We start from the raw sequence: 17860 nt of genomic DNA on the forward strand, positions 1-17860 counted from the left end.
CTCCCACACATCACTCACTTCCGCTCCAGTCAGCTGTAGTCAGTCACGTGGCATTCTCTGCCCTCTGTAGGTCACGTGGCAGTCTCTTGCGTCAGTCACGTCACGTGGTATTCTCTCGCCTGCGTGTCGGTCATGTCACGTGGCAAGCTCTCCTTGACGTCACTTCCTCAGCGACGCTCTGTGTCGAGCCAGAAATAATAAAGTTTCGCTTGTTGACTGACCTGTGCGCATGCGCAGTGTTCTCTGTAATTCCACGTGTGGACTGCAACATGGCTGAGAACGTGCTGCATGAAGTGGACTGCGAGCAGGTGAGATTAATGATAGCACGGGGCGTAAATGAATGGAGGCGTGCTGCTCCGGTTTTAGCTGGTTTTCCACCTATTATTACGAGGATTACAGAGCTTGTATCACAATTGTAGGCTATGAGCATGGAGCCAAATACACCCTTACTGATGTGTAAAGGGCATAGAGCACCAGAAGTCTCCCTATGCACAGTGTCATGCTGACCTCCAGATGGGTCATCTGTATGAGCTCAATTGGCTGCATCCCGTGCCATGTTACCTCCACAACAGTTGTAGTAGCGGGAGCACCTGGTACTATAATTTGCTAAAGCCTATGACAGTGGTGGCGAACCTATGGCACGTGTGCCAGAGCTGGCACACAGAGCCCTTCCTGCTGGCATGTGCCGCCGTAGGCGGCTCGCACATTAGTGAATACCGTCAGGGGCCGCGGCTCCCCAGCCAGCCGCAGCGCTGCTAGTGGGGTTTGATCCTGACACCCGCTGTAACGTCAGTGTGCAGCCAGGATCATGCCGTGGGGGGGACGTCACTGCGGCCGCCGTGGGGGGGGACGTCACTGCGGCCGCCGTGGGGGGGGGACGTCACTGCGGCCGCCGTGGGGGGGGGGACGTCACTGCGGCCGCCGTGGGGGGGGGACGTCACTGCGGCCGCCGTGGGGGGGGGGAACGTCACTGCGGCCGCCGTGGGGGGGGGGACGTCACTGCGGCCGCCGTGGGGGGGGGGGACGTCACTGCGGCCGCCGTGGGGGGGGGGGACGTCACTGCGGCCGCCGTGGGGGGGGGGGGGACGTCACTGCGGCCGCCGTGGGGGGGGGGGACGTCACTGCGGCCGCCGTGGGGGGGGGACGTCACTGCGGCCGCCGTGGGGGGGGGGGACGTCACTGCGGCCGCCGTGGGGGGGGGGGGGGGACGCCACTGCGGCCGCCGTGGGGGGGGGGGACGTCACTGCGGCCGCCGTGGGGGGGGGACGTCACTGCGGCCGCCGTGGGGGGGGGGAACGTCACTGCGGCCGCCGTGGGGGGGGGGAACGTCACTGCGGCCGCCGTGGGGGGGGGGGACGTCACTGCGGCCGCCGTGGGGGGGGGGGACGTCACTGCGGCCGCCGTGGGGGGGGGGGGACGTCACTGCGGCCGCCGTGGGGGGGGGGGGACGTCACTGCGGCCGCCGTGGGGGGGGGGACGTCACTGCGGCCGCCGTGGGGGGGGGGGACGTCACTGCGGCCGCCGTGGGGGGGGGGGGGGGACGCCACTGCGGCCGCCGTGGGGGGGGGGGGACGTCACTGCGGCCGCCGTGGGGGGGGGGGACGTCACTGCGGCCGCCGTGGGGGGGGGGGGGGACGTCACTGCGGCCGCCGTGGGGGGGGGGGGACGTCACTGCGGCCGCCGTGGGGGGGGGGGACGTCACTGCGGCCGCCGTGGGGGGGGGGGGACGTCACTGCGGCCGCCGTGGGGGGGGGGGGACGTCACTGCGGCCGCCGTGGGGGGGGGGGGGACGTCACTGCGGCCGCCGTGGGGGGGGGGGGACGTCACTGCGGCCGCCGTGGGGGGGGGGGGCGTCACTGCGGCCGCCGTGGGGGGGGGGGCGTCACTGCGGCCGCCGTGGGGGGGGGGGGCGTCACTGCGGCCGCCGTGGGGGGGGGGGCGTCACTGCGGCCGCCGTGGGGGGGGGGGCGTCACTGCGGCCGCCGTGGGGGGGGGGGGCGTCACTGCGGCCGCCGTGGGGGGGGGGGGCGTCACTGCGGCCGCCGTGGGGGGGGGCGTCACTGCGGCCGCCGTGGGCCGCCGTCGGGGGGACATCACTGTTACTGCCGAGGTGTTGGAAATTTGCGTTAAATAAATGTGTTTTGGGTTGCAGTTTGGGCACTTGGTCTCTAAAAGGTTCACAATCGCTGGCCTGCGACCTTGAATTGATTGAAGCTGATCAGTAATACTAGGCGCTGCTGCGACTAACGTTACAGATCTGTGTACTACGGAGTGGCAGAAGCCGTATGGGATTCCTGAACGTCGTTCAAATGCCGTTGTCAGAATTGACAGCGGCATATAAAGGGTTAACCGTCCCGATCTGCCGCTAACACCTGCAATGTATGGAGGGAGATAGCAGCACTATCTCCCTCTATACACGTCCTGCGGTGGCAGAACGTAAAAACACTATAGAGCCATCACTAAGGGCGGGGCGAGTAGTACCTCATGACTTACACCGGACCTGTCAATCACGGTGGGCGGGGCGAGCAGGTCCGAAGTAATCATGAGGCGCTATCTGTAGACGGGTGTTGTGGAAGCTGAGCGCCTCTCGTGAAAGGAGCTGCAGGTTGACTATGTAAATGCAAAAAGAAGTACAGAACATTACCCGTAGGTGGCAGACTGCTGTAATCCGCATGTCCATCACTACTTGATCCTGCTCTCATTGAGGCCAGAATAAAATCCTTGACAGGTTCCCTTCAAATCTAGAATTCAGAATCAACATGGCCGACCTTTCAGACTCCCACTTTATTTTACGCGTTCTACAGTAACCCTAATAGAAGTTCTATTTCCTCACTGGTGGTTCTGTATTATTTCATACCAGGCTACTGCCGTGTTTCCCCATAAATAAGACACCGTCTTATATTAATTTTTTGCCCCAAAAGAGGCGCTCGGTCTTGTCTTCGAGGGGGGGGGGGGGGTTGGTCTTAATACTCACCTCACAGACGGCGTCCTGGTCCCTCTCGCTTTTCTCGGCACCACTTTGGCCTCCTAGCTTCGCTCTCGTACTTCTCCTGGCGAACTTCTCCACTGTCGGCGCTGTCATTTCCTCCCTCCGCTGCATTCCCCCGCTGTCACTGCCCCCGCCGCTCTGCCGTCTCCCATCCCTGCTCCGCCACAGTTGGTCACCCACTGTCAGTCTCCTCGCATAATGGTTACAATATGTGACAGCAGCAAGGAGAGTCGCAGTGCTGGAGCTGGAAGGAGTCAAGGGACAGCGGCGGAGGGGCAAGATACACCAGGCGGGAAGGGAGATAATGGGCACCCATTCTCCGGCCCAGCCAATCAAATTGTGGGTGGTGGTTGTGGGCGTGCAGCTTGTCTCCGCCATTCTTCTGGTGGAGACCAGATACAACAGTACCATACGTTGTTAGTTCCCAGTGGTGCCACCTGTATTATACTACTTGACATGGATCTCTGCTTAAAGCAAGTTTTAATTTTTCCTTCCTACTTTCAGGTTAAGAAGGCGATCAAGGCCCTATTAGCTCATCATAAAAGCAAGAACACCGCAAATTCCTTACTCTTAAATGAACACGACCGGATTTCATTGATGCTCACTGTATGGAAAATTCCAAGTCAGACAAAAACCATTAAAATGTAAGTTTATATTGTAGTTTCCATGCTGTTTTGTTGTATTTCTTCAGAGATAGTTGACAATGAGTTACTGGGACACATCTAGGTCAATATCCAGTATGAAGCCAATTCTTTTACCCAGACATTGGTATGCATTCGAAAAGTCTTCAGCCCCTTTCACCTTTTTTTTTACCTTTTGTTATGTTGTCTTCTTTAACCCCTTAAGGACATGGCCTATTTTGGGCTTAAGCATGCAACGATTTTTGGCGGATTTTCATCTCCATTTTCAAAAGCCATAACTTTTTTACTTTTCCGTTGACGTGGCCGTATGAGGGCTTGTTTTTGGCGTGGCGAACTGTAGTTTTATTGGTGCCATTTTTGGGTACATAGACTATATTATAAAACTTTTATAAATTCTTTTATGATAGCAGGGAGAGAAAACGCATCAATTCTGCCATAGACTTTTTTTTTTTTTTTTCTACAATCACGCAGCATAAATGACACAATATATTTTTCTCTGCGGGTCGGTACGATTATACCAAAATCCTTTTTTTTTTTTTTTTCTCCAGGTTTTTCTTTTTTTCATTATTTTTTCTTAATCGCTGCATTCAAAGTCCTATAACTATATTTTTCCATGGATGGAGCTCTGTGGGGGCTTGTTTTTTGTGACACGAGCTGTAGTTTTTATTGGTACCATTTTGAGGTACATACAGCGTTTTTGATGACTTTTTTAATGCGTTTTGTGGGAGGCAAAATGCTAAAAATTATCATTTTGCCTCAGTTTTTAGTTTGTTTTTTTTTAACGCTTTTTTGCTGTGTAGGATAAAAGGCATGTTCAACTTATTGTACGCGTCGTTACGGATACGACGACACCAAATATGTGGGATTTTAATTTTTTAAAAACAACAACTATACGAATATGAGAAAAAGGGGATTTTTTTACATTTTTCTTTTTTGTACATTAGTTTTCTTTTTTTTTTTTTTTTTTACATATTTCATGTTCCTGTGGGGGACTTTCACCATACCAGCTCTGATATGGCATTGCAGGAATTCTGTCCTGCAATGCCTTATCGCTTGTTACAGCGATCACAGGCACTGGCAATACAGGACTCCGGTATCTGGCGTCCTGTTGCCATGGTAACCTGTGGGGCTCTCCGTGATTATATCTGTGAACCCTTCTCATGCCGCAATCCACATAGATCATGGCAGGGAAAGGGTTAACTGCGGGGGTTGCTGTCCTAATGCACTACCACTGTTGCAGAGAAGGCCAACTTTCTGTGATAGCATGAGATCATAAGAGATCTCACGCTATCCTCAGGGCCTAACTGTACGCCCTGTTGCTCTAAGTACCTCCCTGCCAGGATGTACACTTACACCCTGTGACGGGAAGGGGTTAAATTACAAAAAAATCTGCTTTTTTCCCCCCATCATTCTGCACTCAATACCCTGTAATGATAAAATGAGAACAGAATATTAAAAATCTTTGTAAGTTTTTAAAAAAAATGAAAAATTTACCTTCTGCATTGACAGAAGTTTTCAAATGCTTTGGCATGGCACTTGAAATTTAGATCTGGGGACTTCCCATTTCTGTGGATCATCTTTGAAATGTTTGATTGGAGTCACCTCTGGTAAATTTACTTGATTGGACATAATTTTAAAAGACACCCCCCTGTCTATATAATGTCTGACAGCTCACAATGCATATTAGAGCCACAACCAAGCCATGAGGAGGAAAGAAGTGTCTGCAGGGCTCAGAGACAGGATTGTGTGGTGGTGCTGATCTGGAGATGGCTGCAAAAAATACTTCTGCTGCATTGAATGTACTCAAGAGCACATTGGCCTCCATGATTCTTAAATGGAAGACGTTTGGAACAACCAGAACTCTTGCTAGAGCTGGCTGACTCACCAAACTAAGTAATCGGGGGAGTAGGGCCTTGGCAAGAGAGGTGACCAAGAAACCAGTTTTGACTTGGGCTGAGCTCCAAAGATCCTGTGTGCAGATGGGAGAAACTTCCAGAAGGTCAACCATCACGGCAGCACTATGAGAAAGAAGATTGAACTTTTTGGCCTCATTTCTAAGTGTTTTGTCTGGAGGACACCAGGCGTCGCTCATCACCTACCCAATACAATCCCTACAGTAGAGTAGGGTGGTCGCAACATCATGCTGGGGGGTGTTTTTTAGTGACTGGGACAGGGAGACCGGTCAGGGTTGATAGAAAGCTGAATGGAGCAAATTAAGGGGTATTTAATAAAAACCTGATCCACAGCACAAGAGACCTTGGACTGGGCCGAGGGTTTACCTTCCAACAAGACGATGACCCTAAGCCCACAGCCAAGACAACACAGGAGGGGCTTGGGGACAGTGCCGTGAATGTTTTTGAGTGGCCCAGCCAGAGCCCTGACTTGAACCTAATTGAACATCTCTGGAGAGACCTGAAAACGTCTGTCCACAAATGGCTCCCCCATCCAACCTGACAGAGCTTGAAAGGATTTACAGAGAAGAATGGCAGAAGATCCTCAACCAGGTGTGCAAACCTTGTGGTATCATCATACCCGAGAAGACTGGAGACTAATCACTGCCAAAGGCGCTTCAACTAAGTATGGAGTACAGGGTGTGAAAACTTATGTCAATGTAAGATGGTAGTTTTTTATTTAAAAGAAAAAGTACAAAGATTTCTGACATTCTGTTTTCACTTCGTCATTATGGGGTATTGAGGGTAGAATGGTTGTGAATACTTTTTTAATTTAATTTTTTTAAAATTTGCACGAGTCCACAACATAAAATGTTATACGTAAATGAATGGTATATAACAGCAGCCAAAATGTGGCATTTTATCAACTGTAGACATTGGTGCTTCGCCTCCCAGTTAGCCATTTTATTGTGCACGGGTATGGACATGTATTGCTCTATTTATTGGCTGTCGCCATATTGTTCTGGTTTGTGTGTTGTGGCGCCCAAGAAGTTAAAAGGGTATTTTCCATCGTGACTGCAGCATACATAGAGATATTGTAGCGGGGATGGGAATACCTCTTTAAGTGCTCTTCACCTTAAACCTCTCTCTGCAAGTTAATGCGTGTGGGATCATTTTATAGGAATGCTATTTGGGCCACAATTGCGACTTAATTTCTAGTCTATATGATGTCACTGTTGCCCCTCCAAGACTAGCATGTTCATCAGTAGTACAAACAAGAACCTGTGTGCCGCCTGTAATGGTCGATAGATTTTGAGTTTTGCTAGCATCAAATTTGTGAAAATGTTCCGCCCTTGCATTTCCAATCCAGATGTTATTTCTTTTTCCATTTACTTTTCCCTACCTGCATTAAATGTGTAATATTTTCTTTGTTGCCTGCAGCCCTCTTCCTCATGGGATTCGTCCGGATACATGCGACGTTTGCCTCTTCACTAGAGATGAGCCAAACATGTCCGCTGAACAGACTGAAAAGTTTTACAGGAAATTGCTCAGTAAGCATGGTCTCAAACAGATAACTGAGGTAAATAAGATGTATGATGTAAATAAATTCCACAAAAATGGGAACTTGTCTCATTTTGTATTGTTAGTGTTTGTTTTGAATATTGCCAGCAGGTGGCGCAATTGAACAAAAAGAGTAACTGAATGTTAAAGGGATTGGGGAACACAACAGACGTTGGGTAAAGCTCTTGCCACTAGCAGGCGGACACTAAGCAAAGAACCTCTGCAGTTATGGCACACTTTACATTGCCTTATTACCCCTTTTCCAGAAGAGAAGTCGTTATATTACGACTGACTATATATTAGACATGCTTGCAGTTGCAGCCATCATACTATGAGTCTCGGTGTCTGCTACGACTTCACAGTGGAGCAGAATGGAACAGCCTAAAACCTTTTTCCCTTTGGGGAGAGTAATGTTATTACTGCTAGCCTTCAGCATATATTTGAATATGCAGGGTTACAAATATGAGGCTGTCTCCCTTCCCACCTGCAATAGGAGACATAATATTACTGGCAGACTCCGTATCAGGCGTGGTTACGCAGTGCTTGCAGACTTCAAAATCTTAGGACCTCATTCTGGACAAAACAACAACTTTTCTGCCAAAAATTTAGAAAAAGTACATTTGAAAAAGACTTGGGTATACTAATAGATCATAGACTGAACATGAGTCAATAATGTGATGCAGCAGCCAAAAAGGCAAACACAATTCTGGGATGTATTAAGAGAAGCATAGAGTCTAGATCACGTGAGGTCATTATCCCCCTCTACTCTTCTTAGTCAGACCTCATCTGGAATACTGTGTCCAGTTCTGGGCACTACACTTTAAAAAAAGACATAGACAAACTGGAGCAAGTTCAGAGAAGAGTTACCAAAATGGTGAGCGGTCTGCAAATCATGTCCTATGAGGAACGGTTAAAGGATCTGGGGATGTTTAGCTTGCAATAAAAGAAGGCTGAGAGGAGACTTAATAGCTGTCTACAAATATCTGAAGGGTTGTCACAGTGCAGAGGGATCAGCCGTATTCTCATTTGCACAAGGAAAGACCAGAAGCAATGGGATGAAACTGAAAGAGAGGAGGCAGATTAGATATTAGAAAAAGCCTTCTGACAGGGAGGGTGATCAATGAGTGGAACAGGTTGCCATGGGAGGTGGTGAGTTCTACTTCAATGGAAGTCTTCAAACAAAGGCTGGACAAATATCTGTCTGGGATGATTTAGTGAATCCGGCACTGAGCAGGGGTTTGGACCTGATGATCTTGAAGGTCCCTTCCAACTCTATCTTTCTATGAGATGTCAGGATACGAGTCTCAGCCATCTACATTCTCCTAGACTCTTTTCTGCTGACTCTTGCAAGTATCAGACCTTCTTATTACCCTCTTCCAGGGACAAAATTCTTCTATTTTGCTATGCACTGCATCCAATATAGTTCTTTTTACAAACAGCCTTACGAGCCCTTTGCACATGGCATATCTACAATGTGCAGGGTTATGTAGTGATTGCAACTATTAATTAGTCGCAGTACCCTTTGTTACTGCCGTGTGTTGTAACAAGATCCTATAGCCTTGCTGACTGCCACGCCGATCATACTGGCCATCCGTGGACCGTGGTCCTTTGTTCACTAGATTTACAGACTCTCCAGTCAGCCTAGGCCGGTACATCTTCTATATATGTGTCAATGTTTGTCTGTTTGTTCAAGCGTCATGCACAAACTGTACGACCGATTGACATCAGATTTTGCGCACCGTATAATCTCGACCCGGAGCAGGTTATAGGCTAAAAAAAAAATCAGAATTTTTGTTGTCCCAGCAACCTTATTTGCATTTTTTTGCCTTTCCTAGAGTTTTAATGCAGCAGCCCTAAAATTTGCTTTTACCAATGGATTCTACGTCCCTGATTTAGTATTCCTGGTTATTTCCAACAAGTAATTGAAACAAGTAACCAATTGCAGCTTAGCTTTCGTTTCTTATACTGCAGGGGTAAAATGAAAGCTGCGCTGTGATTGGTTGCTATGGGCAACAGCTTTTTATTTCGGACAGCTTTCATAAGAGTGCGGTGCTTGGCTCATTTTTGTGGCCCACTTTGTATATTCCAGGACTGCTAGTCATAAAATCGCTGAGCACCGCAGGGTATGTACTCTAGTTACTTTATAACCCTGCTGTTGAGGCGTTGGCCATGCTTCTTCCTTACACAGGCGGGTAGTTTTATGATACAGATTTGCCCCTCTGGGCAAGTTGTAAAAGGTTATGAAAGTCTGATCAGTGGGGGTTTCACCCCTGAGACCCCAGCAAATCCTGAGAATGAGGCCCCATGTCCTCCTCTACTGCTCTCTGGAACCTCCCGCAGTGAGGAGGTGCTTGAATGGAGCAACAGTCGCTTAATTCACTTTCAACTGAGACGGCCGAGTACAAGCGCTCAGCAATTTCCGGAAGTCCCATTCAAGCTGCTCCTCACGGAGGGGGATGCAGTGCGGAGGAGAGGGGGTACTGAACCTACGGATCAGACTTTTAGCATCTGTCCCATGGATAGGTGGTAAAAGTCTATCTTGGTAATACCCCTTTAAAGGAAACTTTGTCATGACCTTTGAGTCCCATATACTACATTATGGGGCTCAAAGGTCAGGGAATGCAATGTTCAGGAAGCGTTGTTCTATATTCATGGGGCACCCCGTTCTTGCGCTTTGTTCGCCAGTAGCATAACTCTTTTCAGTTGGCTCTGTGCGCTCTCTCTCCCATTCGTGTCTATGGTAGAGCGGCCTGAAAAGAGTTACGCTGCTGGCGCACATGGACTTTGGGGGAACACACCGCAGGACTTGTTCCATTTTAAAGTAGTTTTACCACCATCAACGTCTAATCAGTGGGAGTGCTACCACTAAGACAGATGGCGGAGTTGGTGTATAACCATAAGTAAAGTTTTCATGTAATGATCAGGCATATAAGAGCTGCTGATAGAGTGGAGCTGTGAAATGTAATCCTTTGATCCAATACATTTTCTCTTTAAATCCTACTGTTTGTTGATAGGTTATTCCACTGAAAAAGATGAAAAAGGAATACAAGCCCTTTGAAGCGAAGCGCCGTTTGCTGAGCAGTTTTGATTTGTTCCTTGCTGATGAAAGAATTCGCCGACTTCTTCCTTCCCTTATTGGAAAACACTTCTATAAAGCAAAGAGGTGAGATGAGAACTGTGTCTTCCACAGTTTAACAGTCATGGTTGTGTCATTGTCAGAGCAGATGTGTAGATTGGAGGGCTCTCCCAATTTGTACACCCCTTTCTCTGCTCTGTTTTCCCCATCCACGGGTGTCCATTTCTTTTACGCTAGTGGGTGTCCTCTACAGCCTTTGCGTCTAGCCCCTCTCCAGGGAAAGGGATCGCTTGCAGAATATTTCTCCTTGGTAATAGCGGCTTGTCAACAGGCCATCTGTTCAGTAAAAAGGGGGAAACCTCTAATATTTGTCCTGCGTTTCACATTGACTCTTCGCTTTTTTAGCACTTTGCTGGTTCATGCCATGAAAGACTTCTAGAAGCTACTTAATGATTGCTACAGACCGTTGCATAAAAAGCTTGCCGGGCTGCGGTGCAGCTTAAATCAGCTGCCTACTTAGGCGCATTTCATTTGCTAAAAAAAAAGTCGCCCAAAAGTAAGCTGATCAAAGTGTCATACTGGTGCGACCTCCTCCCTCCTTCCCCGTTGGTCCATTCTAATCTACAGGGAGATTTTGACCGGAAGTGTTCAATTGCCCTGCGGTGCCACTGGAGAATATCATGCGTTTACATGTTGCCCAATGTAATAAATGAAATGCCATTTCCTCCAGAGCCACGCTCTGCTCTGGTTAATTAAAGGGGTTTTGTCATTTTAAAAAAAAAATCAACACTTACCTATTCCTCCCCCGGCAGTTTTCATACTGCATCTTTTCCTCGCTGAGCTTCTCCAGTTCCCCGGGTCACCTTATTGCAAGCCAGGCGGATCCTTTTCTTGTTATGATGCTTCAGTTCTCAGCATTCCTCTTCCGCAGGTCAGTGTAGGTTACTTCACTAGTGACGCAACATTCACTGCCTAGGAAGGAGTGCCGATCTATTGCCGAGCCTGAGCATGGGCGCTGTCTCGCTACAAGAGTTCAAATACTATTGCAAAGAGACAGTGCGCATGCGCAGTCTCGGCAATAGGTCGGCACTCCCTGCTCGGCTATGAACGCCACGTCACAAGTGACGTAGCATACATTGCCCGGCAGAGAGGAGACTGCAGCTAATAGACGCTTCGTCACAGGACGACGAAGAATTGACCGGCTAGAAGTGAGGTGACCCAGGAACTACAGAAGACGGGAAGATGCTGTAAGAAGACGGACGGGGGAGGAATAGAAAAGTATAGAATTTTTCTTTTCTAATGACAGAACCCCTTTAATGGTTCGCATTCAGGAGCTTGTTGTAACTTATGTGATTTAGCGTGTTGTCTTGTGATTTCATTTTATGTCCTCATGCCGGTGTCATTTTCTGTTTTCCAAATGACCTATGAAAGATCGGTGTTACATTGCAATCTTTTGTGTGCCTACTATATGCAGAGAGCCATTGTCTGTCAAGCTAAAGGGCAAGAATCTCGCCGCTGTACTGAAGCGCAATATCCAGGGAACACTGCTTCATATCACCAACAAAGGATGTTGCTAGTGAGTGTTGGCAGTTAGTCTTTATTAGGTCACAGGTGAAGATTATGAGTTGTACATTGATTAATTTTTTTATTTTGCAGTGATATACGTGTGGGTCACACAGGCATGGAGGTGGGAGACACTGCTGAAAACGTACTTGCTGTTGCTCAAAACATAGCCGAAAAGTTGCCGCAGGTATGTGCGCTCAGCACTCGCACCGTGTATCACTTCAGTGTGGGGTCTGCGGCTTTTTTTTATTTTTTTATTGTAAAGACCCCTCCAAAACCTAGAGACAAGTTAATATGCATGCATATGAATTATATATCCTCACGTGTGCATGTTGTAGTGCACATGGTCATTCAACAGTTTACAAATGACCTTTCCATAATCTCATATCTTTGGAGCCTGGGGTTCTTTGTCATACAGGAACAACAGTTTTTAACCCTCTCTTTTGTCTCAGAAATGGAAAAACGTTAAGGTTCTTCACCTGAAGACCCAATCATCCGTGGCGCTGCCAATCTACACCTCCTCCTTTAACAATCTAAAAGAATTAATTTTGGTAAAGCAGGAAGTAAGTACATATTCAGAATCCTTTTCTAGTTCTCCTCATTCTAAGTTACCCATTGGATAGGAAATAAATTTATGATCGGTGGAGGTCTTACTGCTCCATTCGTGCTTGGAATGTTGATACCCCCTTTTTCAGGATTGTAGGGGTACTGGCAGTTCGGCTTCCACCTCTTATAGTGATCTCCTATTCTGTGGATGGTGGATGATTTTAGTACTATCCTATTAGGCTAACCATACGCTTCAGATGGTGTTTGTCCAAACGCACATTCAGCTGATGGATATTCTTCCCAACCATACATGCTTGGATTGGCAAGGTGTGTGTATATTCTCAATAGGGATAGGTGAATAAGTCGTTGCCAGACTGCATTTACGTTCCTGGTGAGTGGCCCCCTGACCAGATGTCATTATTTCTCACTGCAGAGTACATGTCCAGTACTTAGAGGGATTATCCCATTAAAAGTTTTTATCATCTATCCCCATGATAGGTGATAAATGATCGTTTTCAATCCTAGCAATAAGGAAATTGGTGCTCCCCCAGGCAGTTGGGTGATTGGAGCTGCGATGGTCATGTACGACCACCGCGCCTTTCACTTGTATACAGTGGACAAAGTAAAAAAAAAGAACCCTGCGCTTCTATGCACTTTGGATGGTGTGGATAGTATGAATCTACTCAGACGTGTGACTTACTTGGTTAGCCCTTGGTCAGATGAGCGGTTTTTTGCACGAGTGTGTGTGTGTACTCAAAACAGCGCTGTAAGGATATGCAATAAAACGTGTGACCGAAGCTCCGGGCCCATTGCTTTCAATGGGACCTCCGCTGCTGCTGGCAGCCCATTAAAAGCAGTCGGATGCCAGCAACCCCTGCAGTGATTTTTGGGGAAGGGCTTTAAATATAAGTCTTTCCCTGAAAATCATTCATAGGTGTAGCTAAATAAATAAATAAATAAATAAATTACTCAGCAGCACTTTCCGGGCTCCGGCGCATCTTGTCTCTGCCATCCCCGGCACTATTCTGAAGCACTTTCCCTGGGCGGGGATTTAAAAATCCCTGCTTAGGGAAAGTGCTGGGTCTAATTGGCTGAGACTAATCAGAGGCAGTGCTCAGCTGCCATTCAATGAACACTTAGCCAATCAGACCCAGCACTTTTCCCTGGGCAGGGATTTTTAAATCTCCACCCAGGGCAAGTGCTTCAGAACATTGTCGGGGATGCCAGAGACCAGATGCACCGGAGCTCGGACAGAGCTGCTAGGTGAGTAATTTTTTTTTTTTTTTTTTTTTTTCTACACCTAGTGATGATTTTCTGGGAAGGACTTATAGTTAAAGCCCTTGCCCCCGCAAATCACTGTTGGGGGTTGCCGGCATCCCATTTGTTTCCTTTCACTTTAATGGAACTCGGCGACATAGCTAAGCATATTCTCATTGGTTCGACTTCTAGTGATCAGTGGTTTATCACCAATTCTGTGGATAGGTGCTAAATTATTTTTGTGGTTTAACCCATTTAAAAGTACACTATATCAGCACTTTATAATTAGCATGGCTGCAACTATATGTAACTTTTTAAGTCACTGAAGGCTATACATTTTTTTTCCCATTTAAAGAATGTTACAACTAAGAAGACAAAATCTGCCAAAGAGGGCAAACCAGTAACGCCAGCCTCTGATGGAGCTGAGAATCAGCTTGCAGATACGAAGGATTCAGCCACTTCTCCCAAAAAGAAGCTACTTAAGGAACCGGTCACTTCTCCTAAGAAGAAGCTACTTAAGGAATCGGTCACTTCTCCTAAGAAGAAGCTACTTAAGAAGAAGCTACTTAAGGAATCAGTCACTTCTCCTAAGAAGAAGCTACTTAAGGAATCAGTCACTTCTCCTAAGAAGAAGCTACTTAAGGAATCAGTCACTTCTCCTAAGAAGAAGCTACTTAAGGAATCAGTCACTTCTCCTAAGAAGCTACTTAAGGAATCAGTCACTTCTCCCAAGAAGAAGCTACATAATGAATCAGTCACTCCTCCCAAAAAGAAGAAGCTACATAAAGAATCAGTCACTCCTCCCAAAAAGCAGAAGCTAGATAAGGCAGAGGAAGAAGAGGAAATCCCTCAGCTGGTTCCTATTCAGGAGCCTAGTACTGCAAAGAAGAGCAAGAAAAAGGCAAGTGTTCAGTTTTGCCAAGATGCACATATTTTGTTGTTCTGATGACTTATTTTTGGTTAAAACATTTTACTGGTTCCGGTTACTGTCTATTTCACCAACATTTTGTAAAAGTTTTAATTGGAACGGCTCTTCTCTGTTAGCAAAGAAAGAATTAAAAGAAAAAAAAAAATAGGAAATAATACAAAAAAGCAACTTGGTTTAAAATACATTTCTTGCACATGCATTGAAAAAGTACACAGGTTATTTAGTGGGAAATGGTCTATTAAAAGGGAGCAAAATGATAGAAATGACACAGTAATTTTATATGAACCCACAAACCTCACCAGAAAATACTTTCTTTTCACATAAAACAAGGTCTCATACAGCCACTTCTGTGACAAAAATATAGTTAGGTCCCCTGTCCACGACCGAAGTGGAAAATCGCTAGCGATATTCCGCCGCGGAGGAGAGCTGACAGGTCTCCTCCATGAGCCTATCTAACAGGTTCACCATGAAGAATCGCGGCAATCTCAGCATGCCACAATTTAAATCCCGCGAGCAGGGACAGGCAGCCTTAAGCTTGAAATGCAAAGAGGCCAGAATTAAAACATCAAGGCCTAAACAGGCATGGTCGTCAAGAGGCGGCTTTTTCTTTTCTGTAACTCTCAAACCCCTTTTGTGTTCTACTTCTGCTTTTCGCAGAAGATCTGATGACTTGATTAACGAATATGTTAGAAAACATTTTAATAAATATTGGTTATTTTGACCTAAAGTAACAGTCCTGTTGAAAATGCAGTGCCATCTGTAGGCAGCATGTCTTAGAGCAAAATGAGCAGAGCAGACTGATATATTTTTTGTGAGACAAGTTTCAGCAGAGGTAGTAATTCTCTGCACATTCTGGGCTTAGGCTAATTTCACACAGGCGAGTGAAACTCGGCCTGATATCACGCTCGCCAGTGTATGATTTCCCAGCAGTTGCAAAGCATTCTTGTGTCAAACGCCTCACATAACTTCAGGACAGTAGCGATCCTTTGGCACGGCTGAAAGCTGCATCTTGTGGCTAAGCTATTGGTCCGCAGACCTCGCCTCCAAATCATCTCACAGGCTTTCCCTTTACAAGAACTCGCCTCTTACAAAGTTGGCATTGTCGTAATCTTACTTGCTCGCGGTATGAAGTTATCATGCAGCTTGTGCTGCAGTATGTACGCCATAAAAACAAGACCCTCTCAAAAATGGGGTGTCCTCAAGGGGTTAAACATATAGCGCGACCTCATCTGCCCCATAGCCATATGTTGTCATTCCAGCAGTCACAAAGTACAGCAATAAAACTTCTCCTCCTGTTAGTGTCATTACTACAACTTCATTGATGAAATCCCATTTACACACCCGACTGATCTATTTCGCTGCATCAGTCTATCTTCCCATTTTATCTCAACCACGTGACCAAAAAATGCCAATGGGAGCAGCCCCATAGATTCATTGAGAAACGTTCATTCATAAAATTAAATATTAACACGTGGTAACACTACTTCACTCTTGTTGGACTGATCCACGTAACTCAGAAGGAACTAATGAGCTCTTTAAATATGTATAGTAATCTGCCCGGCTACTTCTCTAGAACACGCGGCCTTCGGATAGATTGCATTCTCAACGTGAAGTTTTGCTCTTTAGGTATATACTATTACTTGGAGGACTTTGAGGAGTCAGAGGGACACTTTACACTTATTTATAATTTTTATGCAATGTTTTATAGAAAAAAGATGTTCAGGAAGAAACCAAAGTGGAAGGAAAAAGCAAAAGTTCTGAGGAAGATGTGCAAGTGTCGCCCACTGAAAAACGTACACTTCTGAAGCGGAAGATGAACAAAAGTGAGAACGCGGTCAAGACACCAGTTAAACTAAAGAAAGAGCTGCCATCTGAAGGAGAAACCAAGGAGCCAGAAAAGCTGGAGACTCCACCCAGGCGCAGCATTCTTAAAAAGACGCCTAAGAAAAAAGATGTTCAGGAAGAACCCAACGTGGAAGGAAAAAGCAAAAGTTCTGAGGAAGATGTACATGTGTCGCCCACTGAAAAACGTACACTTCGGAAGCGGAAGGTGAATGAAAGTGAGAATGCGGTCAAGACACCGGTTAAGAACCAAAAAGATTTGCTATCTGAAGGAAAAACCAAGGAGCCTGAGAAGTTGGAGACTCCACCCAGGCCCAGCATTCTTAAAAAGACTCCTAAGAAAACACCAAGCACAGCTGCCGTGAAACTAACCAGATCTGCTAAAAAAGCTCCTCAAACACCAAAACTGAAGCAGAAAAAGAAAATGAGTGCCCCACCTACTGCATGAGTTTTAGATATGAGAAATGCCTGTATTATTGTACATTTCCAGATTTTTCTTGATGAGCCTTGTTTCTACCAGTATGTCTATTTTCCATCAGTCCTGTTTTTTTATCAAAATGAATATTGAAATGGAAATTGGCCCACACTTATTTCTTAGCACCACTGCACAACCTCTGTATTCGGCATGTGGTATTGGCTTACTGTACAAATGTTGGTCAAATGATAAACCCAATATCAGCCAGTTGTCTCTATGTAATGACCTCATTTTATGCGTTAGTATGTCTTTTTATAATATGGTTCTACATGGGCAGTCTAGATGGGCAGCCCGAATGCCACGCTAATCCTGGTACAACGCTTCCATTGATTTCATTTGGGCCTCCCCGCAGACCTGCGCCCGATGAGCACTGTCTGCTGTATTTTTCTGCTATTTTTTTTTTTACGCACCTCCTCACAATAGTGGGGTACATTTAAAAGTACTGTCAAATGCCGTACCACACGTTCAAAAACGCCGCTTTAAATCACAGTAGAACGTGATTTGTGAGAGTTGCCTTAAAGGGAATTGGTAATTCTATTACAGTTGAGAGAAATACCAATACTCCCTATTGTGTAAGACCGTATGTCATCAGTAGTTGGTCTGTAGTTGCTGTCATTGCTTTTATTTTCTACTATGCAAATACTGATTTGTGTTTGCCCAATAGAAAATTAATACCAAAACGGGGTCAAAAATCAACAAATACTTAAACAAAACAAAAAAAATACGGCCATGTGAACAGATACATTGATTTACATTGGCTCTCTATTATGGTCTAAAAAGCACCAACCAAATGCAAAGTTAGAATACGCTCCTCTGCCCCAATGTGACATGCAAATCTTCTCACAGGATGCCTGGAGGGAAAGGATCTTCTTTTCAAGTATACAAACAGGGCTGAGCTATAGAATCAGTGCAGCCATGTGGAAAGGACAGTGGGATCTTGGCTCTATTGAGAAGGGTTGCGTTGTTCTCCAGCTGAGCGACTGACAAGTCTGTGTCCCTTTTATTTATCCAGCTGGCTTTTACAACCAGTACAAAGAGGCAGCTGGTATATCTGCAGCTATCCAATGTATTAACGTGGGTTCAATGGGAAA

The 17860-nt window shown here is 46.4% G+C and overlaps 1 protein-coding gene across 5 annotated transcripts; it reads left to right on the forward strand.

Annotated features, from left to right (window-relative positions):
• The first annotated feature begins 202 nt into the window (after nt 1-202).
• RSL1D1 (ribosomal L1 domain containing 1) lies at nt 203-16976 on the forward strand. 5 transcript variants are annotated; one of them, XM_066576215.1, is made up of 10 exons: nt 203-308; nt 3494-3633; nt 6963-7101; nt 10097-10245; nt 11633-11734; nt 11815-11908; nt 12174-12284; nt 13880-14188; nt 14222-14425; nt 16161-16976. In XM_066576215.1, the coding sequence occupies exons 1-10, from the start codon at nt 270-272 to the stop codon at nt 16740-16742; spliced, it is 1869 nt and encodes a 622-aa protein (XP_066432312.1). In that variant the 5' UTR covers nt 203-269; the 3' UTR covers nt 16743-16976. The 5 variants fall into 5 exon arrangements, with proteins under 5 accessions (XP_066432312.1, XP_066432314.1, XP_066432313.1 ...); XM_066576217.1 differs by having other exon boundaries at nt 13880-14116; XM_066576216.1 differs by having other exon boundaries at nt 13880-14024; nt 14076-14425.
• Nucleotides 16977-17860: the final 884 nt, after the last annotated feature.

The sequence above is a fragment of the Eleutherodactylus coqui genome, chromosome 8 (assembly GCF_035609145.1).
Source record: "Eleutherodactylus coqui strain aEleCoq1 chromosome 8, aEleCoq1.hap1, whole genome shotgun sequence".
Taxonomy (NCBI): domain Eukaryota; kingdom Metazoa; phylum Chordata; class Amphibia; order Anura; family Eleutherodactylidae; genus Eleutherodactylus; species Eleutherodactylus coqui.